Below are 21,468 nucleotides of genomic sequence, written 5' to 3' on the forward strand. Positions count from 1 at the left end.
CAGTAGAGTTTTAGATGTTTTTATAATTACTTGTTCATAGTAAGACCCTATCAAAGGCACCAAAGAGCATTCGGTTGTTAGATTTCCACAGGTTCTGTTGACATACTGAAAAAATCTTACTATTTTTGAAAGTTCCAGTCTGAACTGATCTGCTCTTTTTTTTTGGGGGGGGGGGGGAAGGTCGTGTTTTTGTTGTTTGTTTTCTTTTAGGTTTTGGGCCATACCTGGCAGTGCTCAGGGGTTCTGGCTTTGTGCTCAGAAATCACTGCTGGTGGTGCTCAGGAACCATATGGGAATCTGGGGATTGAACCCAGGTCCGCTGTGTGCAAGCCAAGTACCCTACTATCCAGTGTACTATTTCTGTAGTCTCTCTTCTGGCATTTTTTCTTAAGTCATTGCAATTTATTCTTCACCCACAGATTGTGTTTATGTGTGCATAATAATACCTTGTGGTACTTGGAATAGTAAGTGGTACCAGTGTCCTGGATCAAACCTGAGGCTCCTGTATGAAAAGCACGCACATGGAGCCATCTCGCCATCTGCCACTGAGCTTTTCTCTTTTTTTGGCTTTTTGGGTCACACCCAGCGATGCTCAGGGGTTCCTCCTGGCTCTGCACTCAGAAATTATTCCTGGCGGTGCTTTGGGGGACCTTCTGGTATGTCAGGGATTCAACCTGGGTCAGCTATGTGCAAGGCAAATGCCCTCCCTGCTGTACTATCTCTCCGGTCCCCCTACTGATCTTTTCACAATGGAAATGAGAAATTAACCCCAAGCCTAGTCAGTTCAAAAGGTTTTTTTTCTAAATAGCATTTATCTTGGATGATAGTTAAATCTTGCTTCCCTAGAAAATTTTGACTTCTCTTTGAAAATTCCTCATACCATTCTGTTGCATTTCCTAACTATTGAGAAATTACTAGTTTTTAAAAGGAATTAACTTGTATCTCTTAAAAATTCCTCATTTTACATATTTTGTAACAAAAACATTTGAAATTCTGTGCCTTAAAGTGAAATTGTCTCAGTCCCCGAAACCAGAAATTCTGATTCCTGAGTCATGATTAACCTTTTTCTGGGAATGTATTATATATCTTCATTGTTTTTAAAAGCCTTTCCTCACTCCTAAACAAAGTTGTCGCGGAAGGTTCAAATAGTACACAGAGTTGCAAGGCACTCTGACCCCAAAGACTACGCTCCTATTAAAAACAGAATAAAATGCATGAGAGATAAACTGGGTCTCTTAGTTTGCCTATATTCCTTAACAGATTTACTTGCGTAGAATAATGTCATATGTGTAGTGAGTCTGTAAGTGCTTTAGTCTTAATTTTCTTTTTTGTTTCATTTACTAAGATATTTTCAGTCATTGAGACAATTTGTTGTTGTTTATGCCAAGTTTATTCTGTGTCTAACATGATTATCTTATGATTACTAGATATATATATGACTAGATAGTAAGTTTTTCTCATGTATATGAGATGGATCTGAAATAGGCATTTAAAAAAACTTTCATAAAATGTACAAACTTAATCCCTTATTAATAACACCAATATAAATATTTCAAACATACACGTTATTTTTTCCATTGTCTTTAAAATGGCACAAGGAAAGACATGTGATAGATGACTTTGAACTCTAAATTTTATACAGTGGTATATAATTCAAACATTCAAACATGGCTCTCATATATACGTACCAAAGCATCATACATAGTTTTCATAGCTGTGGGAAACAGAATGTTGCCTAGACATGTAGAAGATTTTCTTGCCATTTTCAGGCACATAAAGTCCAGACTTTTTTTAAAAAAATAAATTTATTTATTGAATCACTGTGAAAGCAGTTACAAAGCTTTTGGGTTTAAGTCTCGGTCATGAAACACCCCTATCTTCACCAGTGTACATTTCCCACCACCAAAAAACCCAGTATACCCCCCATCCCACCCCCCTCCCTACCTGTGTGGCAGATGGTTTCCACACTAGTCTCTCTCTACTTTGATTACATTCATTATTTTGACATCAGATCTACCATTATTATTTGGGATTTTGTCCCAACACTCAGATCTGTTGAAAAGGCAACATTAGACAATTTGTTTTCTATTGCTGATAATGAATAGTGTACAATGTCGCACGGCCGTATTAGTGGCCTTGCGATTTTGAAATTCTGAAATCTTAATAATTAAATCTGGAGGGATTTCTGCCAAAAGCCACTGGGTTTTGAGATTTGTTTCTGAGTCTCTCGGATCATGATTTAAGCCACTTGTTGAGTAGCCAGAGGGCTCATTTGTGGGCGGCAACTCCGAAGTCCAAACTTTTTATGACAGTATAGAAATGTTGCTTATGTAATCATGAATGGGTTGGCTACAAATGTTTTTGTTTTAGTTTCTGATAGGTTAAATACAAACTGTGATAACTGTAAACAAAAACTGATGCTCAGTAAGAGTATAAAGAGGGTCCTTTCTCAGTGTACAGCATAGTTCAAGATAATCCTAGTATATAAAGAGGTGATACTATTTTAATAAGTGAGATAAGCAGTAACAGTCGAGAAAGATGCACAGAAACTGGCTTTCAGGGATTCAAAGATTTCTGAGATTATAAAGTTTGGTAACCAGTTACAATTCTTCAGTTAGGTTTTTTTTCCCCCCTCACTTAGTGGCCACTTCTTGCCTTTAGAATTAAAATGAAACCAGAAGTTAAATATTTTTTTGTGCAAAAAGCAGCGCAAATATAGGAGTTTGATGGTTTGGATTTTTTGAAGTTTTTCTTTATAAAGGGGAGTTTGAAATTTAATAATGAACTTCTGCATGGCGTAAGTTTTAGTTTTGTGCCATCAGTTAGAACTTACTAAGGCCAAGGAGCTTAATGAAAGTTACTTTTTCTACTATACAGTTATAAAAATCAGGGAAATAATGAGACTACTTTGATAGTCTACTTTCCTGGTCTGGAATTTCTGTTTTTATTGTTTTTGTTACCAACTTTAGTTGAGTGCTGTATGTATTCAGCCAGTCTTACTTAAAAATACTGAAGAACATTATTTAAAGAAAAAGGGCATTTTCTATATACAGAGTCCAAAAAAGACAAGCACATGTCATGGAATGAAGAATGTATCTTTGTACATTAGAAAACAAATCAAGGTACCCACTGAATGAAATAAAAAAAAAAAAACCAGTAAAGTATACGTCCTATAGTTATTTCATATGGAGAAGTTGGTAAAGATAAGTTGGTTAAAGGATTTCACAGTGATAAGTTTTAAAAGGCATTAAAACCTACTGGTGTGCATTAGTAAATACTAGATATGAGGTGTTTCAGTTTTAAGATGAGTTCTTCATATATAGTATCTACTTAAAATTGAATAAATGAAACAAGATTAGCTGTTAGTATTTGTTAAACCAGTGTGGTGTGATAGATAGGAGCTACTTATTACAAGTCTCTGTTTGTAAATATTCAAAGTTTTTCAGAACAGAAAAGCAAAAGCTTAAAGTAGAAAATGGAGGTGGGGGTGAGTGTTGTCCAAAAGTGTGATTGAGGGAGAGTGCTGGAATAAACTCACGCAGAACAGAAATGTAAATGGGGAACATACCATTACGCTGATGACATTCTCAGAGAAGGAAGAAAAGGAAACTGGAGCAGAGATTAATAACTGTGATTTTAAATATAAAACTGCCAGTGGAAGGTCATAGTACGTTCTGTAAAGTGAAAAGATTAAAAATTTTACTAAAGAATAAGATAACCAAAACCAAAAGTTATATTCAGCACATCCTGTGACACAAGAAAGCTGGAAAGAGAAAAGAAGAAATAAAACGTGAACTTGTGGGACAACAGTGCTAAGGGCCGATACTGCTCAGGTATGTCATGCATTAATTTCATTTAGGTTGGATATTTCCATTATCCTCAGAAGGAAAAAAAATCATTTAATAATATATTAAAAAATAGAATGGTACGTATTTCATGAAATTAAGGGATTTCAGGTTTATTATTGGTAATCTACGTAAAAGGTGGACAAGGGAATTTTCAAGTGTAAATGTGAGTTGTTACAATTTTGTATTTATGTAGAATTTAGGCATCAAACTATGAAGTATCTCAAGGATGACCAAAATAAGATGGCAAAGTAGACCAATAGAAATAAATATTATAGATGGTTGTCAAAGGATACCAAAATATTGAAAAAGATAAACATGATGACATTTTCTTGTTCTTTCTATTCTGGAAGTGTGTTAGAGAAATTTGCCATTATTTTAACAAGTGGAGGATGGAATTAAACAATTATTGATAAGATTTCTTGAGATCATTTTAATGAATTGTCTTTGTTGAAAACAGTGAATTGTTGATCTATCTTTAGAATTGATAATCTGTTTGTTTTAATAAGCTGTAATTTGAGTTCAAATATGAAAGTATAAATTACTGTCATGTTTAAGATGTGCATAGGATTTGGCTCACTAAACCAAGGAAGCTTAATTTTTCTAGTTTCTGACTTGATGTATATATATTTTTATGCTTTGTTTGCTTTCCATAGGAAGTGGAATATTCTGTGTTTAATTTTTTTAAGATAATACAGGTATGTACTTAACAACAGTGATTTCATTGAAACCAGTTCTTTTTCTCTACTACATATCCACAAACCATTTTTCTAAATATTACAAAAATTAACTTTCAGGAACCATTTGGAATGGTCAGCCCTGGAGCCATCCAGCCTTCGTGCTTAAATTGATTTTTGTAAACGACTTGTGTGTGTTTCGTAAAATATGCTTTATTTTAAAATTAGGGCTTCCTGTTGCAGCTGTTCCAGGAGCTCTGAGTCCTTTGGCTATTCCAAATGCTGCTGCAGCAGCTGCTGCAGCTGCTGCTGGCCGAGTGGGTATGCCCGGAGTCTCAGCTGGTGGCAATACAGTCCTGTTGGTTAGCAATTTAAATGAAGAGGTTAGTAAAATAACTTCCTAATTTTTATTCTTTAATTTCATTTCATTTGTGAAAGGTTTTCATGTTTATTTCATTTTGCACTTGACTTTCTTTTTATGTACATTCATTAGTCAAAGTATTTTCTATATGTTTCTACTTCTAAATAAAATCTATGTACTTGTTCAGGTGATAATACTTTATTTCCTTAGATAATCAGATTCCTATATATAATATATTTTAACCTAACTACCTATTTTTCCTAAGAAAAATATGGTGAAGTACCACTTTGGCTTTTTATCTTTTTGTTATTCTCAAAGGCAAATGTGATCCAATTTACAGACTTAAAAACTGTAAAATAGTTTTACTCTTTGCCTTTTTTTAATTATTTGCTTGTTCATTTCATGCTTATGTGTCATTGCATTTTTTTAAAATCTTATTTTATGTGAACTACTCTAATACATTTTTCTTTGAAGGTTCTTCCAAAGATCTTGACGAGGCACTCTTCCAGTCTTTCTTAGTAATTTTTTCTTTGGAGTTATTAGTCATTGTCTGAAAATATTTTTCAACCTTATTTCCCCCTACCTTCTTTTTAAATAAAATTTATTGCCAGATTATTTTTTTGTTATTCATTTTATGTCCGGTATATTTTATTTTGATTGCTATGAAAGCTGGTATGAAATGTGGGAAGTTCAATGTATCAGTTTTGGTGTGTAATTTAAATATTTGTTTCATTTCAATTGGCCTCTGTCAATGCGAACATAAAGCTTATTTTATCATTTAATACTGTTGTCATTCACAGTTCTGCATGCTAAATTGTTTGAATCAGAGTGCCTTTGTTTTTATTTTAAGACTTTCGCCTGCATTTCATAACCAGCCATGCTTATGCAGTTAAAGTTCAAAGTTTAAAAATCCCTGTGCATGCTTCCCTTCCCTATGTTGAGATGAAATGCTATAATTACTCTTTGATATAGATGTACTTTACCCATATTTGTCTTGGATGACTACATTTTACTCAGATTTTCTTGTACAGTACATAAACCAACCATTTTCTGACCAAATTCCTGCATTTCCTATGTACTGACCTATATTTTATTTTTTTTTTGTTCCCCAATTCCTTATTTTTTTCTTCTGCATTGCTGTTTCCCTTCCCCATTTCATCCTTTACCCTGTGTGTTCACCTTCCCTCTCCTTGTCTTTCCCCAAATGCCCATCCCCTTCCCCGTCTTATCCTTTATTTTCCTTGTCCTTGTCTCATTCCCTGTCTCCATTCCCTATGTTCATGCTTCTGTGCTTGAACAAATGTTCCTCGGACCAACTTGCCCCAATTAACCGCCTTGAACCATGATCCATGACCACCTCACCATTCTGCGGGAACCACCCTTCGTTATGGATGATCTGTTCATCTCCGCTCTTCCTCGACTCTTCTCTCTTCTTGTCTTACGCTGCTTGCTCTTCTCTCCTTCTAAAGATGGTTACGCCCCAAAGTCTGTTTACCCTCTTCGGTATGTTATTGTTAGCACTATACTTTTATTATTGATTTGATTTTTGTTTCACCTTAATTCTTATTTGTAGCTAGCACTTTGGCTTAAAATTGAATAGTAAATCTTTTGCTATTTTTCTTTGCTATTTAAAACTCTCCATAGACACAAAATTTGTTTTAATGCATGCTGATTTATTTTGCATGGTCTTTAATTTAATATCATTCACATAGCTTTGAGGGTTTATCAAAAATTATTCTTTTCAAAATTCACTGTTCAAATTCTTGATCTTCTTTATTCATTTGTGAGAAAGATGAGTTTGAATGAGTGATCATGTTGATGTCTGAATGTTTCATTAATTTGTCAGAAAGATAATTTGTAGTTAGTTTGCACATAAAATTAATTTCATTTTTGGATTACCTTTTCTGTGGCTCCAAATAAGGTGTTTATGGAGATGTGCAGCGTGTGAAGATTTTGTATAATAAGAAAGACAGTGCTCTAATACAGATGGCTGATGGAAACCAGTCCCAACTTGGTAAGTTGAAATAGCGTTACCTAGACCTGATTTCAAATATATGATATAATCTAGGGTGGGAGGGAATTATTTTAGATTATATATACTAGCAAATAATCATGGCTGCTGCGATAAATTTTGATTTCATTATATGGCCATAAAGTTACATGCTTGTACTTAAACAGAAAACATACACAAAACTGACCTGTTGAAACAATACTTTATTTTGGGCTCTGTTGTAATTTTTTATGGATTTCTTGAAACTCTAGAAATACTGTGGAACTGTGAACAACCTAGTTGGTGCTAGGAGTGCTGAGCTCTGTAATGTCGAAAATTCACATTTAACTTTCTATTACCTAATCTAAGATTTCTCAAAATTTTTTATTTTTGCTTTTTGTGTCACATTGGTGATGCTCAGGGGTAACTTCTGGGCTCTGTGCTCAGGAATCACTCCTGGGTATGCTCGGGATCATATGAGATGCTGGGGATTGAGTTCAGGTTGTCTGCATGCAAGGCAAGCACCCTACCCACCGCACTATTGGTCCAGCCCCAAATTTCTCAAAATCTTATGGTTTCCTTTTGACCATGTTTGTATATGCTGTATTTTTATAATAACGTAACTTAGAGGATAGATGTTAAATTATAAGGAAGGGATGATACATTTATAGTACTGTACTGTTAGCACTTTGCTTTTACATTGTTTACAAACAAGGTGAATTCAAGTAAGTGGGCTTAGGTCATTTAAGCTCAGTCTTACTGGGACTTCTGTAATAAGTGCAGTTTTGATGCTTCAGAACATAGTATGCTTAGAGAGAAACATATAGCAGGAAAAAGTAAGAGATGCTAGCACATCCAGTCAGACCTCAAAAAAAAAAAGTAGATGTAAATGTAGTTATAGCAAATCTTGGGTCACTAAATTATTTCAAATGAGATTTTGAAATGTACAAACTTTAAGATATTTATAACTTTCTAAAAACGTTCTGTCAAAACATATCACATGCCTAATTTTTATAGAACTTTCATTGAAGTAACTTTTTTGGTTTAAGACATATTCAAGTCTCTTAAGTTTCTAGAAACATGGAAAATTTAGAGTATGATTCTCTGAGATTTAAAGCTTACAGTTTAGTGTGATCAGTTTTTTTTTTTTTATAAATGTTCTATGTGTACTTTAAAAAGTGTATTGGATATATTGGATACTTAACAGCTGTGTAATTCTCATAAGGTAGTTGTACCGAATCATTAATATATCTCTTTTGGTCTGACAAATTATTTAGAAATAGAGGTTGATAACATCTTAGTATGATGGTTTGTGGCCATTTTAGTTAGGTACATCCTTAAAACTTTCATACGCATCTAGTGAACTCAGTTAAAATATTTAACCAGTGATATTTCTTTACTGAGTACAGGTTTGCATGTTTTGGTTGCTATTTGTTCAGTATTTCTTTTTTACATATTTTTATTTTCAGCTATTCCATAGTCACACTTTGTACCTGGTTAAATTGCATATCTAGTTTTTTTTTTTAATTTGATACAAATTGTCAGATTTTATTAATTTACTTCTTTATATTATTACTTGGTTCTGTCAGACTTTTAAGATTATTTTTTCCCTCAATGATTTGGAAGGAAAGGTTTGTTGAGATTTCTCTTGTGTGACTACAGTGCCTTCAGAGTATGATTTAAGTTCTTCACTGTTCATAGTGGAAATGAAAGCTGGTATACACCCATTTAACACTGGAGTTTATGATTTGTATTTACTTAAAACATACTTTGACAGCTATAGTTAAAATGCATTTTATTTAAAACGTACTTTGACAGCTGTAGTTAAAATGAATTTTAAAAAATCTTTAAAATCTTAAGATTTAAAAAATTTTAATTTTTAATTGAAAAAATAATACCGGCAGCAGTCAAGGAGTGGTCTTTGAGTTCAATGTGGCCCCGAAACACAAAAATTACTCTTTGGCACCTTAAAAATTCGTTTAAAAGTCGTTAAATAGGTCAGTGTTTTCCAACTGCTTGCCTGCAGGTGTGAAAAGGTCAAAAACTGTTGTTATAGAGACAGTTGAGAGAAGAAAAAAAATGGCGTTGTAAAAGAAGTATGTGTCCCATTACTATGGGTGGATAATTGACTTTATTTCATAGTACACACAACATATGAAATGCCATAAACAGTTGGGAGATTCTCTGTTACACTTCTACATTAGGAAGAATAAATTTTTACATATTCAGAAAGCTGTAAGTAAAAAAAAATCTTTTCAAGAATGTTTGATTTTCTTATGCTATAACAGCATTTTTGACTTGCTTTTTTATATTTAATTGAAGTTTTTTCTCTTCAGGTATATATGACAATATGTAGTAGATTTAGTAACTTCAGGGTATCTGTCAGATTTTGTAATCTAATCCTTTTAAATATACTTGGAGAGTAGAAATTTGTTGTACTTTTCTTTATTCCTCTTCCGCCTTGCCTTTTTTCGTCTTGGGTCGCATGAAACAAGACTTCCAGTGAATGCACTTTAGCACTCTATCCCTTGATCTCTGTTGCTTTTTTTTTTTGAGTAGTCAAATCATACTGTTGGTTTAGCTTGAGTATTAAGGCTTAAAGGAATGACCTCTTTTAATTATTTGATTACTGAATGAAATGCAGCTTTTCTTGATCTGGCTAATATAGTTTGAAACAGGAATAGAGAGAAAGAACTCAGTTGAGTAAGTGCATGTAGGAGGCCTGGGTGCAATCCCCTGGCTCTTCTCCTAAGCAATGCCTGGTATAGCTCAGAAACCAGTATATGTATGTGTGTGTGTGTGTGTGTGTGTGTGTGTGTGTATCACTGTATCACTGTCATCTCATTGTTCATCAGTTTACTCAAGCAGGCGCCAGTAATGTCTCTATTCGGCACAGCCCTAAGATTTTAGCAGCCTCTCCTTACTCGTCTTTTTCTATGATTGGAGGCTCTTTCAGGGTCACGGGAATGAGACCCGTTGTAGTTACTGGTTTTGGTATATAGAATACGACACCAGTAGCTTGCCAGGTTCTTCCCGTGCGGGCGGGATACTCTCGGTAGCTTGCCGGGTACTCCGAGAGGTATATTTCTCTCTATGATCTGTTGTGTATTGTCTAAACTCCATCAAAGATGGTGTGGTGATTATGGACAATGGGTAGAAAGTGTCCCATGATGTTCGCTCCGGAAAGTGGCCTGGAGTGTGGCAGCAATTGGGTAGTGGAGGTCGGCTGCCGGGCCTGGTTCACTTAGTGTGTGGAGGGCTCTCGCCCCCCCCCCCCCAACATATATATGTATACACACATACATGCACACATATATGTATATACATATTATATTTTCTGGAGAATATATCAAGGACTCCCAACTATACTCTCAAGGCAGTCTTTGCAATTTTCCATACTTTCTTCTTCTGTATACAGTCTGCAGAAGAGTATGATGGCAGCTTAAAGTGAAGAGACTACAAAAGGATATTTGTTGAGATTCCCAGAAGATATAAAAAGACCTTTCTGAGGAACTAATCTTGAAGGCTGAGTAGACCAGGAGGGAAGAAAGAGAGTTCTAGATGGAACATCTTGTATTAAGGGCTAGAGATAGTAAAAATAACTTGCACCAGTTTAAGGAGACAAGTTTTGTATAACTGGAGCAAAACATGCAAGTAGGACAGTCTAAGGTAACAGTTTGAGGATTGGAATGGTTCTTACCACTTGATTCAATAATAAAAAAAGAGTTGGTATTATAGAGCATCAATAAATAGCTCTTCATATAGACTGGAAAATTGTCACCCATGTCAAAGTTTAGACTTTGTCCTTAAGAATTTTAAGCAGGTAGTAACTAGAACAAGTGTGCAATATAGAGAAGTCATTTGGTATGATGTAGAGTAAATTGGAGTAGAGAAATAGCCAACAGGAAGACAAATAGACTGAACTATTTTATATAAAAAGTGAAGAATATAACATCTGCTTATTAGGCTGTGGAGAAGTTATTGTTGACTAATAAGTTTTTTCTTGGGCACTTAAAATAATAATTTGTCAGCAGGATTGTTTAGAGATCTATAATATAGATTTTTGCTCTCTGAAAATGCTGGCTTTTCCCAGATGTCTCATATGTGCAAATGAAAACTTGGTTTTTTTCTTTTTATAGCCATGAACCATCTTAATGGACAGAAAATGTATGGAAAAATAATCCGTGTTACTCTATCTAAACACCAGACTGTACAACTACCTCGAGAGGGTCTTGATGATCAAGGGCTAACAAAAGATTTTGGTAATTCTCCATTGCATCGTTTTAAGAAACCTGGATCCAAAAATTTTCAGAACATTTTCCCTCCTTCTGCCACCCTTCACCTATCCAATATCCCGTAAGTATTAAAGCCAGGGTTATTTAAAGGATATACACCTTAGGGCAAAATATGAATATTATTAATCTTTATTTTTTTTCATCCAATTTTCCTAGTCCTTCAGTAGCAGAAGAGGACCTACGAACACTGTTTGCTAACACTGGGGGCACTGTGAAAGCATTTAAATTTTTTCAGTAAGCAAGCTTTCTTGTCTTTAAATTTAATGACTTCATAGAAGTAAGTGTCCTTCACATAGTTGTGTTTATAGAGATTTCAGGGCTTAATTAACTTGAATATTACACTAATTCTATAGAGTTGCTAATTTCGTAATTTTGTTTCAGAAGAGATCACAAAATGGCTCTTCTTCAGATGGCTACAGTGGAAGAAGCTATCCAGGCCTTGATTGATCTTCATAATTATAATCTTGGTGAAAACCATCATCTGAGAGTGTCCTTCTCTAAGTCAACAATTTAAGAAAAGGAAGATTGGGGGTGAATCATATTGTATGGTGTCATCACCTATTGACTGTTCAGAAAAGTGGGGACCAGAGTTTGTTTTGTTGTTGTTTCCTTTTTTTTTTCATGCTGTTACCATTCCTTGGTTAAAAAAATAAAATGGCATATGTAAAGGCAGAGTTATTAACTGCTGTATTTCATCTGTTCCATAGGGAGCCATTTTAATGTCTGTTTAAAATTTTAGTTTAAGTTCAATTTTGTTCTCAACTTAGTTGACATACGTGCCTTAAAAAGGAAAACTAGTGTTGCTATTGTGCATTTACTAGAATAAAGGAATTGGTTGTCTAGGGCACATTGTTATATGGGAATTACAATATGTTTAGGCAGGGGTGTGTAAAAAGGTTAAGTTTTTGTTTCTCCTGCTTGGTACTTATTTTGAATTATTGGCTTGTCACATTTTTTTCTATTAATCAGATAAGATACATGATATTGAAAGAATTAAACAGCATTTTTAGTTTTTACTATCTTAGGCTTTATTGCTTTAAAAAAACATTGGCCTTTTGTATCTCACAATTCTGGTCTAGATTCAGTTATGAATGTAGGCATTAGTTAAAATTAACAAGATGCAGAGTATTAATTTCTTAAAAAAAAGTAATTTCTGTAAGTTTGAGCCCTATGTGGAAAGCATTGTGGAATCTTAACCTTTTTGTACACACTCTTGTGGGACGTATCATATAAATGTCAGCACTAAGTAACGTCTTGTTTGTGGCTGAATATTTTTCGTAGATGTTTTTGAAGTTGACATGACTTATGTGCATTTAAATATATATTGCCATCCTTAGTTTGTAATTAAGATTTGGAATATGGTTGTGGATTTCTGAGCATGTGCAGACTGGTCTAGCTAGTTCAGGAACTGGTGCATGTATTTTTCAAAGATAAAGAAAGTGTACTGCGAAAGTTTGCAGGAAGATTAATTTTGTGGCAGTTTTCTAAAACTGACAACCAGGTGGGACCAAAGTTTATGTGCCTTTAGTCTTAATTTACCTTGCATTGTAATATTCAGTTTTAATAAATCTTCAAAAATATTTTGTATTTAGGAATAGATCTGACTTTAATAAAAACATGGCTCAGAATCTACAGGTCAAATTAATTTGAATAGTTCTTGTCAATCTGAATTGTTGATTCTGTTTAAATGACCAATACTTTTTGAAATTGATGTACTTAGTTTCAAGATTCATAGATTCTGTTATCTGTGTAGACAGAATGGTCATGTATATTTTCTATTAGTTGAGTTTTTACATCTTTAGAAATGTAAAATTCAGTATAGTTTGAAAGCGGCACAATTAAAAATTAATTTTCTAACAAAGTTGGGAGGTTTGATGGTTGTTTAATTTCATTTTGTGTGTACTCTGCTTACCTCTGTAGCATGCTCAATAAACACTTCTGTAGCTCTGTATTCACCTTTTCTGTCTTTCTCTGCTGCCTTTTCTCTCTCTTATTTGTTTTCACTCCACTGTGCTTCTGAATTCATGTTTATTCTCTGCCAGGGTGGGAAAGGAGTAATAATATTACAATCTATAGATTTATACCATAAATAAATCTACATGCTGTGAAAATACACCAGCTGTTTTTTTTTTGTTTGTTTGTTTTATTTTGTTTTAATTTAAAAGACAGTAACTGGTTTTCAGGAGGACACATATTAAAACATTTCCCACCCTGTTAAAATCTACTGCTTTAAAGACATAACTTTTATTGTAGCTTGTTAATTCTATCTCTTTTTTTTGTTGTTGTTGTTGTTTTTTCTTTTGAGTAGATTTATGCACTAATAGATCTTTTGGATTTGCCATGCTCTCTTGCTGCAGTTTCATCTTTCATCTTTGTGTCTGCTAAAGATTTCCTACTAATCTTGGATTACTTTATGAATTTTAACAAAGGATATATGGTGTTATTGGAAAGAAGCAACAACATAACACTTGCTTTGAATGTGAAAAAAGTACACATCTGTACACACACACAGAAGTACTCTAGGACTATGGGTAATTCATGATGGTACTTTGTCCCCTTGTTAAGGGATTCAGCTTAGGATACTCTTTGTATTACTCAAAATACTTTGGATTAATTTTGGAATTCTGAAAAACCCATTTGGAAGATAAAACACTCATGCTATGTTATTCAGTTATATTCCCTCTAAGAAAGTAGTTTATTTTTTCCCTTAAAGTAGCACTATAATACAGAAGTACTCTCACAGTAGTAGATGTGCCTAAGACCTTTAAAAAAAAAACATGGTGAATGAATAATTAATGAACAAAGTACAGTATTTCTCAGTATTCGTGACTTAACTATCTCAAATACAAATCACTCCATTTGGGATTGGCCTGCAATCAGAAACTCTTGAGATCTGCTTGTGAACTGGAGTTCTCCATTTCCTGAACTGGGAATAATTCCTAATATCTCTAATGCATGATGATTGAAAACCTAAGTTCTTTCTGCTTCTAGTGCAGCATATATTTACCATCTCTCAAAGTACACCCCTCTACATACACGACTCTACAGTCTTTCAAGGTACCAAATCAGTGAGTGGGAATATTTCACATCCTGGAGTCCTTTCGTATAGTCAACTGATACTAGATGAAAATTATTAGCTTTGTGATTATTCCTATTATATGCCTCATTCTTAATCTCTTAGAATGAACTGCCATGTGATTAAAACTTAACTACTTGTTAATAGGTAATTTACCTTGAATATATAGAAAGTAGCTTGATTTTTTTTTTCTTCTATGTCAGAAGACCCTTTTTTTTTTTTCTTTTTTGGCCCACACCCCTGGCAGTACTCGAGGTTGCTCTAGCCCTTTGAGCTCTCACTGCAATCTGAAACTGATTTTTTTATTTTAACATTTAACATGGTGACACTAGTGTGTACCACTGGTGGCTCATACTTTGATGTGGTTTAATGCAAATTGGAGTTTCCGGCAGTAGTATGTTAAGGGGAAAAATTATTTTGGAAATTACCAAGTATTTTAACATTAGAATTCTAGTTTGACATTTGAAAGCAACTAGAAAAAAAAAGTAGTGAATCTTATATTTGGAATAGATCAACATACCTTTGAGGCATTTCAGTTTATAAGGTTTGAAATAAGTATAATCAAATTATGGGTACTAATTTGTAGTTTCTAGGAAAAGGTCAAGTCATTTTTCTAAGCCGCGGTATTATCTATTCTGTGGAGGTAATAAGATTCAGCTTAGCCAGCCTTGCAGGGTTATTGTGAACAAATGCAGAAATGCTATGCAGTTGGTAAACTGCTGTCAGAGGAGCAGGGGCAGCAGCGGTGGGGTGAGAGGGAGTTAACAATGGCTGAGTTGGATTTACTGCCATATTTGCCTAGCAAGTTTGGTATCCGTGGTAGATAGCATTAGTGCTTAGGGCCTTGGTGTCCCAGCAGTTGTCAGCCTACTAAACTGGTAGTCATTGCTAGAACCCCAAAATGCAGTGTTGCTTGTGCTGGGAATTACCAGGGAGATGCTTGGGGTCTGCAGGGCTACACCCAACTCTAATGTCTAAGATTAAACTGGGCTTGATTTCATCGAAGGTGCCTATCTCACCAACTCCCGTGAAGAAAGTTTTGATATTTTAGAATTAAAGTCTAAGAAAAAAGAAGTAACATCCAAGTACACTATGACTTTCAAAACCAAATGGAAGACTGGATTTAACCATACGTAATCTATTTAGACTATCTTATGTCCCAATAAAAAGGCTGCGTCATACTTAGAGATTCCACTTTAAAATTGCTGTGAAACTTTGCTGTGATCTAACTTGAGACTTAATCTTTTCTCATAGCTAGTTTTTGACCTTTAAAGATTCTTTTAGTTCATTGCCTTAATATGTTTTTAAATGGAGTATTATCTAAAAATCTTTATCCAAAAGCCAAAAAACAACTACAGAATTGTTCAGTAAAACTGGGCACATACAGGTTTCCTCACCCCAGATTAGCACCTGTTTTATTTTTTTAATTTATTTTTGTTTTGGGAGCCACATCCTGTGTTGCTTAGGAATTACTTTTGGATGTAGGGCAAGTGCCCTATCTGTTTTACTATCTTTCTGCTCAGCCAACATCTATTTTTCTTGTTAATGTTTTAAGGTAATGGTTTACATGGGTGTGTATATATGTGTGTGTGTGTGTTTATATATACTTATATATGGTACACACTAATATATATTATGTGGTATCTTAATATATACTAGATATTTGGCAATGCCATAGAGTTGGCATGAGCATAATTTGACAAGAATAATATCAGGTTTACTCTTAATATCTTAGGCATTCAAAACAAGATTTAAATTCTCTACGAGGTCAGCCAGCATCTATTGCTTTTAAATATTCATCTCTAGAAACTGTTGTTTTGGTTTCAGTAGAGACTTAATCTACAGTATTAAAATATATGTACCAAGTATTCAAAACCTTTATTCTATACTTCCTCTAAAACCTTAATTCTATACTTCCTCTTTATTCTCCAGAGTAGTGATCCCATTATTTTTACTCTAGAGATTGCAAAGAAGCACGTAAATGTCAGCTTACCCATTTATAGGGTACAATGACGTATCCATATATACAGATAAAATGTTTATGCACTTAAATGGTAAGATAGTTGAGCATTAGCACGTTCAGTACTTTATGTGTAAGTTTTATATTTGACTTAAATGTTAAATTGAACCTCTAACATCCCTTACATATACCTCTTCTTTTAGTCCCCATCTTACCTTTTCTCCACAAACAATTGTAGATTGAATTTAGGCTTTTAAAATTCAGTGGTTGCTTTTCAAAAAAAGTTTGGTCTGTGTCTATATTCTTTTTTAACCTTATGAAAATACTGAATGCATTTGCATTTAACATAATGTGACCTATAAGTGGTAAAATATTTCTTGTCCAAAATAATTTTAGGTTCTTTGGGCATCAGTACTCCTTCCTCATCAAATGTTATAAAAGGTTAACTCATTTTTAAGGCAGTAATAAGTTTTCAATAAATATTGCATGAGATGAAATTTCTCAGGTAAAGACCTTAGTATTTTTTTTAAGTTTAAATTATGTGATATGGGCCAGGAAATAACACATTGTAGAATGCTTGCCTTTCAAATGTGAGATCTTGGGTCTGTGCTAGATACCTCCTCCCCTGCACAAACAATGAGATTAAATACAGACATACTTCTAGGCTCACATGCTACTCTTCAACTTCCTTTCTCTCATTTCAGTGGACAGTATGCTTGACATCTGTATTATATCCCCCTAAATATTAGAGAGGAATTTTGTAAAGGTATTTTAGCTTATGAAAAAATTAAACGAAAGATTATAAGAAAACCTCTTCAGCTCTAGTTGTCAACTTCAGACCTTGTTGGTTCACTCACTGCTCACCTTACCACTCTTTAATGCAAATCCCAGGCATATTATTGAACACTTTCATTATTTCCTTACAGTGTTAACTCCTGATCATAGTTGTTCTGTAACATCTGTGGTAGCATAGCTTGTCAACATCACAGTTTCTGTCCTGAAAGTTTGCTATCCAAAATTCAGTTCCCAAACCAGCAGCAATTAGGATCATCTGGGACCTTATAGAAATTCAGACTCTTGTGCAGTCTCATACCTACTTATTGAATCATTTTGACTGGATTGGTAGGTGAGGTCCATTTGGACATTAAAATGTAGAAGCATACAGTAGGACTTTTTTTTTTTTAAATGCTAGAAAAATCCAGTGTTCCCCCCCCCCCCCCGCCCCCGGAGTGATCTGTCAAAAATTTGTTAATATATAATTGTAGAACTGGAATATATAACATCAAATTTTCAGTAGTTAACAGTCTCTGAAATAAACTGTTGTAGAGAATTGGATAGTTTAGAAACATTGATAATGACTTACCTGTAATTAAAGTACAGCTCCCTGGGTTTCCAATCTAGTCCTCCAATGTATTATCCTAATTAAAGAAAATAGAGCACTGTTCTTCATACATTAAAATTCTCAAGTGCAGTAGACAGTATAAACATTTTATTTAGCTTTGTAAATCTGAAATTTAGCCCAACATGAACTTCCATGTGAATTGTTATTTTTTTAATGACTAAATTAATACACATGCCCCAGCAATTATATTGTTATGGTATATTAAAATGATACTCTAGGGTTATTTCAGTAAATAGCTTTCCAATTTACTGAACACTTATTCAGTCCCTATTCTCATTCCAATAGGATAGTATACTATGAGAGTTGAAATAATAATTCCTGAATGGTGACTCTGATAGTCTCCAAGAGTTAACATCGTGATATAGATGAAGATCTAACAGTGCCATAATATTTCTTTAAAGACTATTATTAGCATGGGTTTTTGTTTATTTTTTTTGCGGGGGGGGGAGTTAGTCATTCAGCAAGTTAACACTTTTGTTATTTTACAATAGTGTTAATGTCTATAATTTTGATAAATGTACCTCAACACCTAAAGTGTCCAAGACCCTTTTTCATTGTCCGTTTTTTAGTCAGCCTCTTCATTCCATCCCCATCCCTCCCATCACTGCGTGGTAATCTGTTTTGCATATCAAAACCAAGGGTTTGTCCCTGTTTTGTGTCTGTATAATTCCTAGAAAAGTGAGATCATCATCTGGCATTTGTCTTCTTGTAACTTAGTTTTTAGTGTAATTGGAAGTTTTCTCTGTTGTCCTAAGTTTTACCAGACTGACATTTAGTAAGCAAATAGATGGTTCCATTTTACCTCTGGTTAGTGAACTGACAAATGAGAGAGCATTCTTGAATACTTGGTCATTTCACCAGTTTTGTCTGGTTCAGCTTAAAATTCTCTTTTATTATTTTTTTTAGCTTCTGATATTTAAAGATTCTAGATGCCTAAAACCATCAGACATCAGACAGAAACATGAGCATTAGTGTATTACTCGTGAATTCAGCATTAGCAGAGGAGAAGGGTCAAAAAAATTGCTCAGCTAGGAAGATTTGTAAAATTCTAGAAGTGATTTCAGTTCTTGTAGTCTGATTCCTAAAAATTTAAGCGAGTTTAATTAAGGGAAGGGCTGGAGCGATGGCACAGTGGGTAGGGCGTTTGCCTTGCACGCGGCCAACCCATGTTCGATTCCCAGCATCCCATATGGTCCCTTGAGGACCGCCGGGGGTAATTTCTGAGTGCAGAGCCAGAAGTAAGCCCTGTGCATTGCCAGGTGAGACATAAAAAGCAAAAAAAAAAAAAAAAAGTTTAAGGAAACAATGAAAAAAGCAAAACCTGTAGGGAGATCACAGTACCTGGGCATGCTTCCCTGAGCACTGCTGAGCTCAGCCCTAGAGGCCCCTAAGTATCTCTAGAGCAACCAGGGGAATTTTTCACACAATCCCAGACAGCACCTCATCCTGGAGTTTCTTGCGTTGAACTGTGGCTAAGTTAGACCAAGAATACCCGGGAGTGGCCTTCTGAAGACAGCTTGAAAGTCCAAGGAAAGTCCAAACTAAAAGGACCATTGCTTTTCCCCTTAGATTCAAGATATGTGGTTATAGAACCAAAGATCAATTTTTAAGCCCCATACTAAGGGTTCCCAAGCCGCGAGACGGACAGAAACACTTAATAACACAATAGCAGTAAAAGTTTTATTCCAGTATACTGGGGTCAACTTTCTCATCCACAGAGCAGTCTCTTGATAGCGACCCCGACTTCAGGCAGCTAGCAGTTTTTGTAGGGTTTGATTACATAAGCAGTACATGCCTTATTGTTTCAGAAAGAAATCTTAGTTACCAAACAAAGGCGTTCTAGCAAGTATCTAGTGGTCAGGCAATAGTTAAACAATGGTTTCCAGTAGCAGTTTATGGTCATATAAGCTACTCGTTCTTTTAGGGTTAACAAAGGGCAATTTCTGGGGCATTTTGATTGGGGCATAATGATTGATTGAGCTTGCCTGCTGGGCCCAGGAACTTTCCCAGGCTGGTTCAGGTTGGCTGGTTAGACATTGTTTCATTGCGGGGAAACCTAGGTTCCAGGAACTGAACCTGAGGCCTAGCTGATTTTGCTGATTTCTGCCTCCAGTTTTGCCCTTACGCTATCAGCTTCATGCTGCGACACGTGCTTTAGGAGCCACACCTACATTATATGATTTCAACGTTTTAATAACCACCTTTTCAACATTTTGTAACGACCAGTCTTTACTTCTGTCATCTATTTCTACAAGCAAACCAAATCACCTTCAAGATTATTGTTCATGGCAGTATGGTAGCTTGCACATAATCATCAAAATATTACAGTTAGATTTGGGGACTGATACCACATTTAGATCCTCCCCTGTTATAATACATTATAATTGCTTTATTAGATGTGTGCATTACCATGCTTAGTCTTTTAGTTAAGTGTACTCCTATATTGGAAATATAGGCATTGGGAAAAAATAGTGTTCCTACTTACCTAGTTTCAAGAATCCATTAACATTCTTAAAATGTATGTGCCACAGTTAAGAGGAATTTGTTTCTTAGTCATCTGACAAATGTAAAACTGAGGAGCCATGTTTTTAAAAAGCGTTTGTAGTTTTGTAATACTGATATTTTTGAGTGATAGACTGCAACCCCATTTTCCCAAAAAGTCCTATAGTTCCTATTGTGCAGTTTTGTATTGTGCAGCTTGAAATTTTGGGAGAATGCTTATATTGTGTTAAAAAGAAACTGCTTTCAAATATCACCTAAACTCATTCACAAGACACATCATAATACATTGGGTATCACACAACAGAATTTGAGCATTAACATTTACTAGTGTTAACAGACAAAGCAAGCTAGTTTTATGAACCCATTTTCTCATTTATTTCCTTCCTTCCTTCCTTCCTTCCTTCCTTCCTTCCTTCCTTCCTTCCTTCCTTCCTTCTTTCCTTCCTTCCTTCCCTCCCTCCCACCCTCCCTCCCTCCTTCCCTACCCCCATCCCTCCCTCCCTCCTTCCCCACATCCAGTATTGCTCTGAGATTCCTCCTGGCTCTGCACTCTGTAATTACTCCTGGTGGACTTGGAGACCATATGGGGTGCTGGGGATTGAATCAACACCCCATATGTTAGGTCTATAATCTACTTTCAGCACGCATCTCACATCACAAGCAAGTCCTCCAAACACCCTTTACTTGGTGTTCCCTTCTCTATCTGAGCTGCCTTTCCCCCAGCATGAGAAGCTAGCTTCCAAGCACTGGAGCAGACCTCCTGGTACTTATCTCAATTATTCTTGGGCGTTTGACTCACATTCTGTAAGTTTATATTCCCAAGATGAGTGCAGTCTTTCTATGTCTGTCCCTCTCTTTCTGTCTCATTTCACTTAGCATGATACTTTCCATGTAGAAGCACTTGTATGTAAATTTCATGACTTCATCTTTTCTAACAGCTGCATAGTATTCCATTGTGTAGATGTACCAAAGTTTCTTTAATCAGTCATCTGTTACTGGGCACTTGGGTTTTTTTCCAAATTTTGGCTGTTGTGAACATAGAAGTGCAGATGTCATTTCAACTATACTTTTTTTCCTCTCCTAGAAATATTCCCAGGAGTGGTATTGCTGGGTCAAATGGGAGCTCAGTTTCTAATTTTTTGAGAATTGTCCCTATGGTTTTCCAAAAATGCTGAACCAGTTGGCATTCCCACCAGCGGTGAAGGAGAGTCCCTTTCTCACAACATCTGCACCAATACAGGTTGCTTTTTTTCTTTTGAATGTAGGCCAGTCTCTGTCAAGTGAGATGGTATCTCATTGTTGTTTTGTTCTGCATCTCCTTGATGATCAGTGATGTAGAGCATTTTCTCATGTGCCTTTT

At 35.1% G+C, this 21,468-nt stretch overlaps 1 protein-coding gene across 5 annotated transcripts in view; it reads left to right on the forward strand.

Moving 5' to 3' along the window:
- The window catches only part of PTBP2 (polypyrimidine tract binding protein 2), an 80,683-nt gene extending 67,564 nt beyond the window's left edge, over positions 1-13,119 (forward strand). For 2 of the 5 annotated variants that reach the window (XM_056139037.1, XM_056139041.1), the window contains 6 exons: positions 4,751-4,905; positions 6,353-6,386; positions 6,805-6,897; positions 11,013-11,229; positions 11,325-11,402; positions 11,550-13,119. In XM_056139037.1, coding sequence (XP_055995012.1) covers positions 4,751-4,905; positions 6,353-6,386; positions 6,805-6,897; positions 11,013-11,229; positions 11,325-11,402; positions 11,550-11,682 — 710 coding nt within the window. In that variant the 3' untranslated portion in view covers positions 11,683-13,119. The remainder of the gene's footprint in view (positions 1-4,750; positions 4,906-6,352; positions 6,387-6,804; positions 6,898-11,012; positions 11,230-11,324; positions 11,403-11,549) is intronic. The other 3 variants (XM_056139038.1, XM_056139040.1, XM_056139039.1) reach the window with 3 other exon arrangements.
- Positions 13,120-21,468: the final 8,349 nt, after the last annotated feature.

Source organism: Sorex fumeus, unplaced genomic scaffold (assembly GCF_029834395.1).
Source record: "Sorex fumeus unplaced genomic scaffold, SorFum_2.1 ptg000131l, whole genome shotgun sequence".
Taxonomy (NCBI): Eukaryota; Metazoa; Chordata; class Mammalia; order Eulipotyphla; family Soricidae; genus Sorex; species Sorex fumeus.